Source organism: Ylistrum balloti, unplaced genomic scaffold, assembly GCF_031769215.1.
Source record: "Ylistrum balloti isolate Yb309-2 unplaced genomic scaffold, AGI_CSIRO_Ybal_v1 Utg371088, whole genome shotgun sequence".
In the NCBI taxonomy this organism is placed as follows: Eukaryota; Metazoa; Mollusca; class Bivalvia; order Pectinida; family Pectinidae; genus Ylistrum; species Ylistrum balloti.
In genome coordinates, this window is record NW_026782600.1 from 592074 (window position 1) to 609909 (window position 17836).

General features: G+C 35.3%; 2 protein-coding genes across 2 annotated transcripts; both read right to left on the minus strand.

Moving 5' to 3' along the window:
* Positions 1 to 13429: 13429 nt before the first annotated feature.
* On the minus strand, positions 13430 to 13831 carry LOC132560627 (uncharacterized). Its single transcript, XM_060225290.1, has one exon. The coding sequence runs from the start codon at positions 13829 to 13831 to the stop codon at positions 13430 to 13432; it is 402 nt and encodes a 133-aa protein (XP_060081273.1).
* A 187-nt stretch (positions 13832 to 14018) lies between these two features.
* On the minus strand, positions 14019 to 14918 carry LOC132560628 (trichohyalin-like). Its single transcript, XM_060225291.1, has one exon. It carries the CDS (start codon positions 14916 to 14918, stop codon positions 14019 to 14021), a length of 900 nt encoding a protein of 299 aa, XP_060081274.1.
* Positions 14919 to 17836: the final 2918 nt, after the last annotated feature.

The window sequence follows — 17836 nt, forward strand, 5'->3', positions numbered from 1 at the left end:
CCTTGTGAAAACAAGAATGGCTGGATGTCCTTGTGGAAGCAAGAATGGCTGGATGTCCTTGTAGAAACAAGAATGGCTGGATGTCCTTGTGAAAACAAGAATGGCTGGATGTCCTTGTGAAAACAAGAATGGCTGGATGTCCTTGTAGAAACAAGAATGGCTGGATGTCCTTGTGGAAACAAGAATGGCTGGATGTCCTTGTGGAAACAAGAATGGCTGGATGTCCTTGTAGAAACAAGAATGGCTGGATGTCCTTGTGGAAGCAAGAATGGCTGGATGTCCTTGTGGAAGCAAGAATGGCTGGATGTCCTTGTAGAAACAAGAATGGCTGGATGTCCTTGTGGAAGCAAGAATGGCTGGATGTCCTTGTAGAAACAAGAATGGCTGGATGTCCTTGTGAAAACAAGAATGGCTGGATGTCCTTGTAGAAACCAGAATGGCTGGATGTCCTTGTGAAAACAAGAATGGCTGGATGTCCTTGTGAAAACAAGAATGGCTGGATGTCCTTGTGAAAACAAGAATGGCTGGATGTCCTTGTAGAAACAAGAATGGCTGGATGTCCTTGTGAAAACAAGAATGGCTGGATGTCCTTGTAGAAACCAGAATGGCTGGATGTCCTTGTGAAAACAAGAATGGCTGGATGTCCTTGTGGAAGCAAGAATGGCTGGATGTCCTTGTGAAAACAAGAATGGCTGGATGTCCTTGTAGAAACAAGAATGGCTGGATGTCCTTGTGGAAACAAGAATGGCTGGATGTCCTTGTGAAAACAAGAATGGCTGGATGTCCTTGTGAAAACAAGAATGGCTGGATGTCCTTGTGAAAACAAGAATGGCTGGATGTCCTTGTGAAAACAAGAATGGCTGGATGTCCTTGTAGAAACAAGACTGCCTTGATGTCCTTGTGAAAACAAGAATGGCTGGATGTCCTTGTAGAAACAAGACTGCCTTGATGTCCTTGTGAAAACCAGAATGGCTGGATGTCCTTGTGGAAGCAAGAATGGCTGGATGTCCTTGTGGAAGCAAGAATGGCTGGATGTCCTTGTAGAAACAAGAATGGCTGGATGTCCTTGTAGAAACAAGAATGGCTGGATGTCCTTGTAGAAACAAGACTGCCTTGATGTCCTTGTGAAAACAAGAATGGCTGGATGTCCTTGTAGAAACAAGACTGCCTTGATGTCCTTGTGAAAACCAGAATGGCTGGATGTCCTTGTGAAAACAAGAATGGCTGGATGTTCTTGTAGAAACAAGAATGGCTGGATGTCCTTGTAGAAATAAGAATGGCTGGATGTTCTTGTAGAAACAAGAATGGCTGGATGTCCTTGTAGAAACAAGACTGCCTTGATGTCCTTGTGAAAACAAGAATGGCTGGATGTCCTTGTGGAAACCAGAATGGCTGGATGTCTTTGTGGAAACAGGAATGCCTGGATGTTCTTATGGAAACAAGAATGGCTGGGTGTCCTTTTGGAAACCAGAATGGCTGGATGTCCTTGTGAAAACAAGAAAGGCTGGATGTTCTTGTAGAAACAAGATTGCCTTGATGTCCTTGTGAAAACAAGAATGGCTGGATGTCCTTGTGGAAACCAGAATGGCTGGATGTCCTTGTGGAAACCAGAATGGCTGGATGTCTTTGTGGAAACAAGAATGCCTGGATGTTCTTATGGAAACAAGAATGGCTGGGTGTCCTTTTGGAAACCAGAATGGCTGGATGTCCTTGTGAAAACAAGAAAGGCTGGATGTTCTTGTAGAAACAAGAATGGTTGGATGGCTTTTGGAAACAAAGATGGCTAGATGGTCAGTTGAAAACTATTGTTAAGTAAACCATACATAACTTCAGGTCCTATACCTGTGCGTAGACAATCTTTGAAGGCTCCCAAGCCAAACAAGTTCGATAATTGCTATCAAACACATCAATAAAATAGAGGATTATTTGTATAATTCATTTGCAAACTTAAATATTTCACTGATGATCTTGATAAATTGCCTTCTGTTGTTATATGAACAAATTTTGGTCAACATAAAGGTTACCACATGATGAGAAAGAGCTGTTGTGCCTTATATGTGAATCAGATAACAACAAGCGCTGCAGTTTATACTCAGGTGTGCTTTATAGCCCAGAAAATATGGTAGTTGTTATGCTTTGTTGTATTTTTCCAGTAAGTAGTTTTCTTTTCCATGACATTTTCATTCTGTTTCTGAGGTTATGCTTTGTTGTATTTTTCCAGTAAGTAGTTTTCTTTTCCATGACATTTTCATTCTGTTTCTGAGGTTATGCTTTGTTGTATTTTTCCAGTAAGTAGTTTTCTTTTCCATGACATTTTCATTCTGTTTCTGAGGTTATGCTTTGTTGTATTTTTCCAGTAAGTAGTTTTCTTTTCCATGACATTTTCATTCCTGAGGTTATACATTCAAATTAGGAACAAAATTTGAGACAAAGTTTTTCGTTGGAATTTGCTTAAAACACTGTTTTTTTTGTAAAGTGGGAATGAAAATGCATGATAATGTCACATTTTCTAATTTTTTAAGTCTTAACTACTACAAGGAGGTAAAGTCAGCTTCGGATCATTTATCTGTATTCCCAGCAAAAGACTTAGAATCACTTTACAAGAGACCACCTCTGTTATAGGACCAATGTATAGACCTCTGGTCTAGTTGGACGATGACTAGCTTATCAGGATAATAGTGATCCTAAAACAACTGTAGTAGTGTTGGCTAGCTATATATATAAATTAACAAGGAGGCTCAGATCTAATCACAGCATTGTACTGATAATGAGTAAGTGCCAACAGGGTGATGGAAGGTATGTCTAGTCACACAGATCAGTACAAGCATGTGTTGTCTGTCAGACAATGTGATGCACATGTGTGCCATAAACATGACAGAAATCTGGGAGAGGGGTGGAGAGAATCCTAGTATGTACTGTCACTCAGTACCACTGACAGAGTTTTAGCGTCCTGTTTGTAAGGGCAGATGGGGTGGGGTGGGGTGGGGTGGGGCAGGAAATAATGTACACCTATCACAGTACCACATATAAACTCACGTGAGACACATTTTATTTTCACAGCAACAAGAACTTTGAGTGTTATGAAGCAATATGAAATACCTGTAATTGTTAAACATCAAAACTGTGTACTTAAAAACATCAAAAAGTGGAGTTTTTTCACATTACTTTTCGGAAGCTTCACATGAAAATCATTTTCGTTACTTTGAAGTATACTTCAACTTGTGGAAACCTTTTATTGCAGTTTGGTTCCACTTACATTAAAGAGCAAGCAAGTTTTAGGCCAAGATTTAGAGTGTTTCTGGCTGAGTAGCAGATCTATCAAACTGGTATTATTACAGGAGATTTGGAGTGTAAGGTCACTACACTCAACAGCCAATAGATTGTGATAGTACAGATTTTATGTGTAAGAAAACATGAGTTGATTGTCAGACTCCAGTTAACCTTAAAAGAAACTGAAAGAAATTATAATGATTACCAAATGATGGTGTCAATTAGGTAAAACTAGTGCTCTGTATTTCATTATTTTTTTTGTGATAATTAAACCACTTGAATTAAATAAGTCTGAAATGACAGAATCAGTTTTGGAAAGATGAATTGCTCTAATAGCTGTTCATGCTTATTTATATAAACTCTGAATCTCTCACCAACAATCATCTCATTCTGTCTGCTAGTATATCTGGTGATATCAGCTTGCTGAAATCACAGTTATGACCATTTATTAATTTTCTGAATTTTTATACAGAGTTATGGCCCTTTGTGAGTTTTGTGAAACTTTTTTTTCAGAGATATGACTTTTTGTTAATTTTGTATTGTTTTTTCTGAAGTTTTTGAAGCAAAGTTATAGCTCTGTATTAATATTGTGAAATTTGTAATAGTGTTGTGGTCTGTTTTTTGTTTTGCATTTTGTTAACAATTCTTTATTCAGAGTTGTGACCCTCTGTTAATTTTATGAAACTTAATATACAGATCAAGAACCAGATTCCTTTTATGTAGTAATTAAGGCATATGTTATATTAATTTATAGAAAGGAATTATGTTATAGTTGTCACTAGAATTCATAGAAACAAGTTGACTGCTATGTACACAGTACACCCCTATAAGAAGCCCGTCCTCACCATCTCTATACCTTTTACCCCATCTGTCCGTTTTCGTGGAGTGAAAAATTCCACTTCCACACGAGGTATGTAGCACACTGAGTTAATAATGTACATAGGTACACCTCTTTGAAATAGTTGTCTTATTACGTTATAGTAATTACATTCCTTTGGGGGTTAGTGAGGAAAGGGGAGGGGGAGCAGAACAAAGGCAGATTGACAGGGTACTGACTGCTAACATACTTATTGTAAACTTCCACCCTATCAAACAAAACTTTACAATATGTAGATTACCAGTATGAGGTTTACTGTATATGAAAATCCACATCTGAAGCAGTTAATCAGAAGACACATATGTTGGCTTCCTTTAACTGAACTTTTTGTCTAGAGAATAATGCCAAAAAAATTTTTATGTATCAAAATATTAACCAACTTCAAAACTGTTTGAAAAATTTCAAATGAATGTAAATACATAATTCCTATAGATGTATTTATAAAAACAACTCCCCTTCTTGAACAGAATATATTAATTCCCTACAGACAATCACTGAAAATTATCATGAAGCTCAAAAACCATCACAACATTACTATTCTTTACAAATCCTGCTTTAACTGGTTTGGATATATGCAGATGATTATTAACTCTCACATTTCAGATAAATGATGATTAAGTCATCGGCAAAAAGTCATAAAAACTGTATGGTTTTTTTTAATCAATTCTAAATTGTGAAATTAAACTCAAGCAAAAGTTCTAAGGGAGATAACCCAGTTTTATGTAGCATATGTCCTTAAATAGGAGAATGAGTGAACTACTTTGAGACTTCACTTTACTGCTTGGTAATGAAGAGACATACTAATATCTAATGTTAATTGAAAGTGAAATCAATGCAGAAATCTAACCTTAAATTGTTTGAACTTAATTACTTTGTACTAGGCAAACATGCACTGTGTAAACACTGCTGTTAGAACGTCTCTCATGGACACAGGCCAATTTTATTGTCTGTTCGCACCTAGTTATGAAACACAATAATTGAAATAGATTTGTTGTAATTATCTATGTTGACACTCAGCTTTAAAAAAAAGATTTTGTTTGTTAGGTGTTGTATAATAGGTAAGCTTTAGTAGAATGTCACAGTTTAATTAAATCTTTAGAATATTGCAGGGAAACTGGGATTACTCTGTTGCAGCGTAGTTGTGTACAGTGTCATTATAGAAGAAACAGGTAAAGAACACCTATTTCTAGACATAGATCAGATATTTTCCTGTCAAAGAAGAAAGCTTCAGGATTTCCACTGTATACAGCTCTATAGATGGAAAGCTTCTTAAATATTATCTTCGAGGGAGCCAACAAAATTCGGAAGAATCAATAATGATAGTGCAGTGGGCAGTTACCATGTTTGTAGTGAAAAAGTTTGGGGAACATAACTGATTGGCAGCAATAGAGATGTTATAATGATAAAAAAATATAAATACCAGGGTATGATAGGATAAATTCCCATTTAGAACTCTCCTTAGTTGGAGGTTACAACACAGATGTAACAGGCTGTATACCTTAAACTTGACATAGAATATGAAGAATTACTAATAGACTTTTCTCTAATTTTGATTGATGTATTTTGACATATAGATACTATTGTCACAAGTTATTTTCTCCTCTGATTCATCATCTAATGTAAGCAACCTACTGGAGGAACACTGTTCCAGAGGTTCTGTAATTTTTCATTTTAACACAAAATAAATACCAAGTTGTTTAGTACCTGAGTGAAGTCTAATGCCATAACACTGAAATAATTTTATCCTTGATCTCTGTCTCGAGTCCTAATATCATGGCTGCACACATCATTAACACTGAGAACTGGACCTCTTAAATCACTGCCAAGTTTTTCAACCACTGTAAAATTACACCTTGTCATGATACTAAATATTTGGCAGACATGCGTTTCCATGATATGATATTCTTTAATCAGGGATCATGATGCTGGTGTGGGCAAAGACAAACTACACAACAATTTTACATCTTAAAGGTAAAAATCTAAAGTAGAGCGTGTTTGTTAGTTTTTTTGAATACCTAATCAAGATGGAGTGATTTAGGTTAGAAGTTTGTCAGATTCTGTGATGGAATTCATTAACATTTAACTAATACAAGCCTGCAGGTTCTTTGATGTATTATCAAAGTCAACACCAGGACGCTTACCCAATACAATCTGCACCATGTTTTATAGAATTATTTGGTCTGGTTTTTTTAAAACATGATTTTTGTATATTTTTTTAACAGCATTGTTTGTCTTTTATAACAATAATGGATTGTAGTTGAATTTCAGAAAGGTAACTTTTATTCAATTATCACAATTTTGAATTATCATTCATTGCGGCTCTTAGTTTGTAGCTCATAATATTGTAAAAGCAATTAAAGAGATTATGTTCTATGTAGATATGCCAAGGTTTATATTATATAATCACACATCACGAATGTTAAATCCAGATAAAACCTTATCTTGATCTACACTCCGGTTCAGGAAACACTATGCTTATGATAGAGATCTAGACACTAGGTATAAAACTATGTCTGGGCTACTAGACACCAGGTATAAAACTATGTCTGGGCTACTAGACACCAGGTTTAAAACTATGTCTTGTCTACTAGACACCAGGTTTAAAACTATGTCTGGGCTACTAGACACCAGGTATAAAACTATGTCTGGGCTACTAGACACCAGGTATAAAACTATGTCTGGGCTACTAGACACCAGGTATAAAACTATATCTGGGCTACTAGACACCAGGTATAAAACTATGTCTGGGCTACTAGACACCAGGTATAAAACTATGTCTGGGCTACTAGACACCAGGTATAAAACTATGTCTGGGCTACTAGACACCAGGTATAAAACTATGTCTCTACTAGACACCAGGTATAAAACTATATCTGGGCTACTAGACACCAGGTATAAAACTATGTCTGGGCTACTAGACACCAGGTATAAAACTATGTCTGGGCTACTAGACACCAGGTATAAAACTATGTCTGGGCTACTAGACACCAGGTATAAAACTATGTCTGGGCTACTAGACACCAGGTATAAAACTATGTCTGGGCTACTAGACACCAGGTATAAAACTATGTCTTGGCTAAATGATAGAGGTTTAGCTACCTACTGAGCTATATGCTTGTGGTCCAGATATTAATCAATCTAGGTCTGAGAAAATGTCTGTATTAATTACTGTGTATTACTAGGTTTGTTTATTTTTTTTGCACCTATTTGACATCAAACAGTTATGACTATGATATGAAATTATTTAATTCAATAACCTGTAAGGGATACAGGTCAAGGCATGCACAGAATTGATACAAAGACCTACCATCTATAGGACATTATGACTTTTGCCTCACATCAACCTTCTCTTTTACAGAATTAAAAAATCAGCACATTTTATATGGCCTTTAAAGTATTGTTCCTTTAGAACCATGTCTTTGATAACAAAAAAATAAATTTGTTTTTAACTTGAATCTGAATTTGAAACCTTTTAAGAAAAAACAAGCCAGATTTAAAACCTTGCACAAATGGTTGATATTTAGATTTTACTTACCTTATTAACAAGCAATATATTTGGTGGAAAATTTAGCCCAGGTAAGTAATCCTTGATGAAATATCCAGACAAAACACTTTTTTTAGTTCTGTTGATCACTTATGCTTAACAAGCTACAGGCACCTAGCTAGTAGTGTGACAGCATTAAGTATATTGACCAGTGGAGGAGGGACTATGTATAGGTTTCTGACTGACATGTACTGGGCCTTTATACCAGGCCTGGGGTGACGTAAGCTGTGCAGTGTGGGGGAGTCTAGTGTTTCTCAGCCTCTGTACCATACGAATGGCATCAACACATCAACATGGTAGCTTACTACGCTGAGTTTCATTAACAAAACAATCCCTCTGGCCTTTCCTTCTGGTACAATTACTCTCTTGTTCTCTCCATTCAATATTCTAATTGAGGATTTATTAGGTGGCTTCAGGTTGTTTTCGTGTTTTCAATAAATTATCAAACACATGGGATGATCCCCCTAAAACAATGTAGCTCTCTTTGTAAATGCCATCATAGTGATTATTTACAACATGTTAACATATTATCATAATGGGTCTGAACATATCATTGTTTTACCTAACAAGTTAATTTTCTAAATGTCTAAATAGTTATAAATTGGGTAAAATATACTATCTTTTAATTACCATAACATTAAAAGATACAGTTTCTTCCTTACTCAGTTTCTAATATAGCAAATTAAGATTTGATAAAATATGAGAATTTACAAAATTAAAAATATAGCCTTCTTTAGGGACTACTGGTGTTCAGGGACCATCCTTGCTAAATCTCAGATTTGATTAGATGTTTTACTTGTATTACCTGTGTCATTCTACCTGTGTTAATTATTGTAGTACCTGTGTCATTCTACCTGTGTTACTTAATGTATTACCTGTGTCATTCTACCTGTGTTAATTATTGTATTACCCGTGTCATTCTACCTGTGTTAATTATTGTAATACCTGTAATATACTACCTGTGTTAATTATTGTAATACCTGTATCATTCTGCCTGTGTTAATTATTGTATTACCTGTATCATTCTACCTGTGTTAATTATTGTAATACCTGTAATATACTACCTGTGTTAATTATTGTAATACCTGTATCATTCTACCTGTGTTAATTATTGTATTACCTGTATCATTCTACCTGTGTTAATTATTGTATTACCTGTATCATTCTACCTGTGTTAATTATTGTAATACCTGTAATATACTATCTGTGTTAATTATGGTATTACCTGTATCATTCTACCTGTGTTAATTAATGTATTACCTGTATAATTCTACCTGTGTTAATTAATGTATTACCTGTATCATTCTACCTGTGTTAATTATTGTATTACCTGTATCATTCTACCGTGTTAATTATGATATTACCTGTATAATTCTACCTGTGTTAATTAATGTATTACCTGTGTCATTCTACCTGTGTTAATTATGGTATTACCTGTATCATTCTACCTGTGTTAATTATTGTATTACCTGTATCATTCTACCTGTGTTAATTATTGTATTACCTGTATAATTCTACCTGTGTTAATTATGGTATTACCTGTATCATTCTACCTGTGTTAATTATTGTATTACCTGTATCATTCTACCTGTGTTAATTATTGTATTACCTGTATAATTCTACCTGTGTTAATTATTGTATTACCTGTATCATTCTACCTGTGTTAATTATTGTATTACCTGTATCATTCTACCTGTGTTAATTATTGTATTACCTGTATAATTCTACCTGTGTTAATTATTGTATTACCTGTATAATTCTACCTGTGTTAATTATTGTATTACCTGTATCATTCTACCTGTGTTAATTATTGTATTACCTGTATCATTCTACCTGTGTTAATTATTGTATTACCTGTATCATTCTACCTGTGTTAATTAAGAGGTCACATTTTAAACCATCAAGAAGTCAAAAAGTGTTTTCTTTATTCGTGTGCATTCCTGATATAGAATATAATGCCCTATTTAAGATTTGAAAATGAAAAAAATTGTGACTCTTTATGTGATTTCAATCAGTTTCATTTATTTCTTAACATACTTTACAATACAATGAAATGTATGTTACATTGTTCTTGACTGAGGCTGTTCTGGTCAAGGGAGAAGAAAACTTGTTTAAAGATGTATTGAAACTTACAAGATTTGCCAGCATGTACATACGGTTATAGTACAATTCACAAAATCATGCTTAATGTTCTAGAGACATTGTTAAGCTGTTTATACAGAATAAAGAGTTTTATATCAGAGCAACAAGATGGGGTTTCCTGACAGTGATTAAATAGCAGTGATATTGTCCATCAGTGTTACAGTATACAATTACCACTCTACATTCTTATATTTACAGTGTACAGACGTGTTCCTCTCCAAAACATTGATACATGTAATTGTATGCCAAACTTTCAAAATTCCAACTTCAGCTGTAAAAATATACATGTATATGAATGTAATAAGATTTGACAAAAAAAATATGTAGATAGATAAAATAAATCAAATCTGCTTTCTATGACTCAGATATGTCAGAATCAGTGTTCTTCTTAGATGGAAATATCTTTTTTACGGAATGGAAATATTTCGTAGTACTGTTTTTACAAAATGGAAATGTCTTTCAGTGTTTTTACAAAATGGAAATGTCTTGTAGTGTTTTAACAAAATGGAATTGTCTTGTAGTGTTTTTACAGAATGGAAATATTTCATGGTACTTTACAAAATGGAAATGTCATGTAGTGTTTTTACAAAATGGAATTGTCTTTCAGTGTTTTTACAAAATGGAAATGTCTTGTGGTGTTTTTACAGAATGGAAATATTTCTTGATACTTTACAAAATGGAAATGTCTTGTGGTGTTTTTACAAAATGGAAATGTCTTGTGGTGTTTTTACAGAATGGAAATATTTCTTGATACTTTACAAAATGGAAATGTCTTGTGGTGTTTTTACAAAATGGAAATGTCTTGTGGTGTTTTTACAAAATGGAAATGTCTTGTGGTGTTTTTACAAAATGGACATGTCTTGTGGTGTTTTTACAAAATGGAAATGTCTTGTGGTGTTTTTACCGAATGGAAATATTTCTTGATACTTTACAAAATGGAAATGTCTTGTGGTGTTTTTACAAAATGGAAATGTCTTGTGGTGTTTTTACAAAATGGAAATGTCTTGTGGTGTTTTTACAAAATGGACATGTCTTGTGGTGTTTTTACAAAATGGAAATGTCTTGTGGTGTTTTTACAGAATGGAAATATCTCTTGATACTTTACAAAATGGAAATGTCTTGTGGTGTTTTTACAAAATGGAAATGTCTTGTGGTTTTTTTACAAAATGGAAATGTCTTGTGGTGTTTTTACAAAATGGAAATGTCTTGTGGTGCTTTACTAAATGCTTATGGTGCTTTACTGAATGCTTGTGGTGCTTTACTGAATGCTTGTGGTGCTTTACTGAATGCTTGTGGTGCTTTACTGAATGCTTGTGGTGCTTGACCTAAATTGTGAATTTCAACACTTAAAGTCCTTGAGTATACCTGTTTACTTAGGGGAGTGGGGAAACTTTGTATCTGTTTATACACATATGTATTTTTAAGTATGATATTTTTAGCATAATTTTATTAAATTTTGTTTAGTAACCTGATGAAAATCCAAAGTGTGGGATGGCATCACATATTGAAATTGTTGACCCATAAGAGAAATTTATCATACGACCATATTTTCCTGTTGTTATCCTTTGAGAATCAGATAATTAGGCCATGAAGAAATTTTATAGAAAATTGAGGTACTTATCACATAGTTTATATCTGCGGATAGTTAATTATGAATATTTTGAATGATTCAAACTCAATTTGCTAAACATATTAGCCTTGTATTTAAGGGTTTTACACTTGTGCCGCAATGTTTAAAGGCCTCAATGCCACTTTTAAAGAAGTAATTTTCTTGACCGTTCAGAAAGTCCTCCACTGCATTTATAACATCATCATCTGACTGAAAGAGGATACTGGAAACGACCTTTTGGAATTAGATGAAAGTCTGTCATGTCCTGGTGGAACAACACACCCTTGCTGGGTCTTGACTTTAATATTTTGTCTGAACTGCCTATGAAGTGGTGCATGATGTGTGCTATTGATTGCTTGTCCCTTTTGCAGATAATTTACCATCAGAATATCATTAGCATTCCAGAAAACTGAGCTTAGGCCATAAACTTTTGAGTTGATGGAACAGTCTTTTTCTTCTTTAGCAGGGGTGTAACAGGGTGCTTCCATTGTTAAGAGTGTTGTTTGGCCCACATTTCATCCATAGTCACAAACCTCTGCAGAAAGTTTGCAGGATTTGCCTCTAAAAGGTTCAGCTTATCATGTGACAAAGTCTGCCTCGTGTGCTTCTGATCAACTGTCAGAAGTCTTGGTACTCAACGGGCTGAGAACTTTCGCATTGCAGTGAAATCCCAACGGTACTTGCTATATAGCACTCTGTAACTCACCTGTCAGTCAGATAATTGTCATGGACTCTACTGACCATTTATAGGGTTGCAACAGTGATAGGCCTTCCAGGACATCATCCCCAAGGCTCTGCCTGCCACACTGAAATTCCTTTGTGATGTCACTGTGACACTTTAGTACTTGGTATTACTGTGACATTGTGACACTTTTGTACACGTTACCTTTGTGATGTCACTGTGACACATGGTGTTATTGTGACAGTGCATTGTGGCACTGTTGTACACTTTACCTTTGTGATGTCACTGTGACACATGGTGTTATTGTGACAACTTTACCTTTGTGATGTCACAGTGACACATGGTGTTATTGTGACAACTCATTGTGACACTATTGTACACGTTACCTTTGTGATGTCACTGTGACACATGGTGTTATTGTGACAACGCATTGTGACACTGTTGTACACTTTACCTTCGTGATGTCACTGTGACACATGGTATTGTTGTGACAACTCATTGTGGCACTGTTGTACACTTTACCTTTGTAATGTCACGGTGACACTGCTGTACACTTTACCTTTGTAATGTCACAGTGACACTGTTGTACACTTTACCTTTGTGATGTCACTGTGACACTGTTGTACACTTTACCTTTGTAATGTCACGGTGACACTGTTGTACACTTTACCTTTGTAATGTCACGGTGACACTGTTGTACACTTTACCTTTGTAATGTCACGGTGACACTGCTGTACACTTTACCTTTGTAATGTCACGGTAACACTGTTGTACACTTTACCTTTGTAATGTCACGGTGACACTGTTGTAAACTTTACCTTTTTAATATCACGGTGACATTGCTGTACATTGACCTCGTATGAAGTACTTATTGCCAGTGGTTATTTTCCCAGCTGATCAGTAATTTGGCTGTAGTGTTTTGTTGTGATAAACAGTGGTTGCTGTCTACATTTGTCATCAGTGAATTGGTTGTAGTTTTTTTTGGGTGGTCAATTAGTTGTTGTCCCTAGTAGTTAACACCCCTCCTGTATACAGTCAGATAGATAAGTGATTACAGCTGTGTATTTCTACTGTAAACATGCTCTAAGGATGAGTGTAACATACATTTTTCATGTGGTGTATCATTTAGACTCTGTCACATTTAGTTATACCTTCTCCTGTCATACTTAGGCTAGTAGTTTTATTTTTTTATCTGAAAATTGTATAAATTAGTCATATATTTGTTAATTCAGGTTGCCTGTCACACTAGCAGTTTGGACATAAAATATTGCCTTTTCTTCTGTCTATCTGTCTGTTTGTCAGGCATCAAGTGTTGCCATTTCTTTTGTCTGTCTGTTTGTCAGGCATCAAGTGTTGCCATTTCTTTTGTCTATCTGTCTGTTGTCCAGGCATCAAGTGTTGCCATTTCTTTTGTGCATCTGTCTGTTGTCCAGGCATCAAGTGTTGCCATTTCTTTTGTCTATCTGTCTGTTTGTCAGGCATCAAGTGTTGCCATTTCTTTTGTCTATCTGTCTGTTTGTCAGGCATCAAGTGTTGCCTTTTCTTTTGTCTATCTGTCTGTTTGTCAGGCATCAAGTGTTGCCTTTTCTTTTGTCTATCTGTCTGTTTGTCAGGCATCAAGTGTTGCCATTTCTTTTGTCTATCTGTCTGTTTGTCAGGCATCAAGTGTTGCCATTTCTTTTGTCTATCTGTCTGTTTGTCAGGCATCTAGTGTTGCCTTTTCTTTTGTCTATCTGTCTGTTTGTCAGGCATCAAGTGTTGCCATTTCTTTTGTCTATCTGTCTGTTGTCCATGCATCAAGTGTTGCCATTTCTTTTGTCTATCTGTCTGTTGTCCAGGCATCAAGTGTTGCCATTTTCTATCTTTTGTCTATTTCTGTCTGTTTGTCAGGCATCTAGTGTTGCCTTTTCTTTTGTCTATCTGTCTGTTTGTCAGGCATCAAGTGTTGCCATTTCTTTTGTCTATCTGTCTGTTTGTCAGGCATCAAGTGTTGCCATTTCTTTTGTCTATCTGTCTGTTTGTCAGGCATCAAGTGTTGCCATTTCTTTTGTCTATCTGTCTGTTGTCCACGCATCAAGTGTTGCCATTTCTTTTGTCTATCTGTCTGTTTGTCAGGCATCAAGTGTTGCCATTTCTTTTGTCTATCTGTCTGTTTGTCAGGCATCAAGTGTTGCCATTTCTTTTGTCTATCTGTCTGTTTGTCAGGCATCAAGTGTTGCCATTTCTTTTGTCTATCTGTCTGTTTGTCAGGCATCAAGTGTTGCCATTTCTTTTGTCTATCTGTCTGTTTGTCAGGCATCAAGTGTTGCCATTTCTTTTGTCTATCTGTCTGTTTGTCAGGCATCAAGTGTTGCCATTTCTTTTGTCTATCTGTCTGTTTGTCAGGCATCAAGTGTTGCCATTTCTTTTGTCTATCTGTCTGTTGTCCAGGTATCAAGTGTTGCCTTTTCTTTTGTCTATCTGTCTGTTTGTCAGGCATCAAGTGTTGCCATTTCTTTTGTCTATCTGTCTGTTTAATAGGCATCAAGTGTTGCCATTTCTTTTGTCTATCTGTCTGTTTGTCAGGCATCAAGTGTTGCCATTTCTTTTGTCTATCTGTCTGTTTGTCAGGCATCAAGTATTGCCATTTCTTTTGTCTATCTGTCTGTTTGTCAGGCATCAAGTGTTGCCATTTCTTTTGTCTATCTGTCTGTTTGTCAGGCATCAAGTGTTGCCATTTCTTTTGTCTATCTGTCTGTTGTCCAGGTATCAAGTGTTGCCTTTTCTTTTGTCTATCTGTCTGTTTGTCAGGCATCAAGTGTTGCCTTTTCTTTTGTCTTGTCCAGCCATCAAGTATCGCTTTTTCTTCAATCAATCATCTATTGGGTTGTCGGGTGGCACATTGGTAACGCGTTTGCCTCTCACCTAGCTGTCTGGGGTTCGATTCCCTGAATGAATATGACAAGGTAAGGGGTCACTTGCCCGATCACTTGGGTACTCTGGTTTCCTCCCACATTAAGACTTCTGCCCACTTCCAACAGGAACAACAAGAGTGATTGATATAAGTTTAAATCTTGTTTCGCAATTGTTGTAAAGTAAAGAAAGTTTATTCGATCATTTATTGTTTGGGTATTCAGTGATGCCATGTTACTATATTTGTGATCTAAAGACTAGGAAGACACTTTGAGACATGGAGATTTTGTGGTAGCTGATGTGGACTTTCATTACCAGAATTGATTGATGACATATATACCTCAAAAACATTTTGTTTTTATTAATGAAACAAAATGATGACTTTTGACAGAAATTAAAAAGAAGTGGACCATGCATGCTTAGGTTTACTTATTACTCTGAAAGGTACATTATTTCAAGGATAAACACAAAATGAAACCACTGCAGTTAAGTGGTTTTAACATGAACGGTCATAGCTTGCTGTTTATGAAAAAAACTTTGATACAACATCGAAAGATTTGATCTACTAGCTAGTAGTGCTGTATAAGAATAAAATTTGCGACTTAGCAAAAAATTGAATACATTGAATCATGGCAGTTTGTTTGTAGATGTTTGACTGTAGGTGACTTTCTCTTCATTGACTTCAGTTAACGTTGCACTTAGTTTTCTTTGATCAGTTATAGGTTAATGTTAAGCTTCATGTCTCTATCATTTCTTGTCTCAAAGTGTTCTAGTGAAGATGTTTCCCCTAATCTATAAAGAGTAGTACATCTGTTCATCCTTGATTTGATTTCAAAATCAAATTTCGAGCTGAAATTACAGAATAAATCTTTGGAAGATTTGGAGAAATGTAATGCAACAGAACTTATTTATTACAACCTTGCATTATAAACTTGGGGAAAAAATGTTATTTCAGCAGTTATGTCATACTTTTATTCTTTTTTACATTTTAGGAAAGTGTCACAGAGAGTTTTACACATTTGATCTTCAAAATATCGGAATAGGTTCTGGAAAAATATGTTACGTATCGGAATAGGTTCTGGAAAAATATGTTATGTTATGTATCAGAATAGGTTTTGGAAAAATATGTTACGTATCGGAATAGGTTCTGGAAAAATATGTTACGTATCGGAATAGGTTCTGGAAAAATATGTTACGTATCGGAATAGGTTCTGGAAAAATATGTTATGTATTGGAATAGGTTCTGGAAAAATATGTTACGTATTGGAATAGGTTCTGGAAAAATATGTTACATATCGGAATAGGTTCTGGAAAAATATGTTACGTATTGGAATAGGTTCTGGAAAAATATGTTACATATCGGAATAGGTTCTGGAAAAATATGTTACGTATTGGAATAGGTTCTGGAAAAATATGTTACATATCGGAATAGGTTCTGGAAAAATATGTTACGTATTGGAATAGGTTCTGGAAAAATATGTCATGCTATTGAATCTCTGTTATTTGTATCTATATATATATATCAAGAAGTTGGTGTTTCTTTTTTTTTTAAGTCTCTGACCGTTTAAACTGTTCTGGAGAATATGTGTTTTACTAATTTTCAGATTTTCATTGGTTGACAGTGTTTTGTTGCATCAGCTAGCTAGAAGTAGGTCACTGTGACTTATTGATGACAAATTTAAGGAAAGACTTTTAAATCGATCTGATGCATAATTCACTACTTTATTTCATAATATGATCTTCAATATTCATGTGTTGAAATGAAAATGATGTCATGTACCAAACGTATGTCTTTATTATCTATACACTGTATGTTGACCCGATTAACCTTAATAAAACATTAACAGTGTTTAGAGTATTCTACTGTTTCTCAAGATTTTTGAGGAGTTGTGATTGGGTGCTCTTGGGAAAATCTTGAACATATTGGAGCTGATCGTTTTGTTCGAAATGCTTCTCAAGTACATGTTAGGATTTTCTTAACATTGGTATGGGTGATGAGGTAGCACAGCTGAAATGCATCTTTCACAAACATAGCTGAGATTTGATTCCTTGAGATGTAAAACTTCACACAGTTACCTGATATGGGTTTCCCCAGGTGTCTGGTTTCCTCTCTTTTTCTTACCTTCTCAGCACTCTTGGCAAGCAAGTGATTGATATAATTTGATATGAGTCAAGTATTTTGCAATTGTTGTGATAAATAAAATTTTAATTTTTATCTTGGTGTACATGTGACATGGAATGCCAAACTAGATATCTTTTGCCTTTAGTTAATTAGTAACTACTTCGAGTGGCATCAGCGCATCAGACATTCCCTTAGAGTATGTTACACCTCAAAGCTTTGTACTGTATAAGCCAGGTGCTGGACTTAATGTCTATAATCAACTTTGTTGAATAAACACATATTAATTGAAAAAAAAAGTTGTATACAGAAGGTTGTTGAGTGATGTTGTTGTGATTGATACTGATCAGAAAAGAGGAAATCGACTAGGATAGTTTCCAATGACAGTAGCTTGAATGTCCCAGCCTGTTTATCACTTCTAACATCTTGCTGGTGATTACAGCATTTGTTTATATAATGGGCTGCATGGCCGCCACCAGCTCACCAGGTAGGTAGGAGGCTTGTTTATTTTAACTTACCGAGATGTGTTGTACTCAAACTCACATATGATCCAGATATTTGAAATTTTCAGCTCTATTTTTGGATTGTAAACTTTTGATACACTTTTCCTTATCTCTATAATTAAGGGTGTACATGTTGTAGATACTGACTTTTGATGTTTAGTTCCTCTCTGAGGAGCTAACCTTAGGTTTGATTTAAAG

What these genes read in the sequence shown, in the direction of transcription:
- LOC132560627 (XM_060225290.1), bottom strand. Translation starts at nt 13,831, where the DNA reads ATGCCTGACAAACAGACAGATAGACAAAAGAAATGGCAACACTTGATG.
- LOC132560628 (XM_060225291.1), bottom strand. Translation starts at nt 14,918, where the DNA reads ATGCCTGACAAACAGACAGATAGACAAAAGAAAAGGCAACACTTGATA.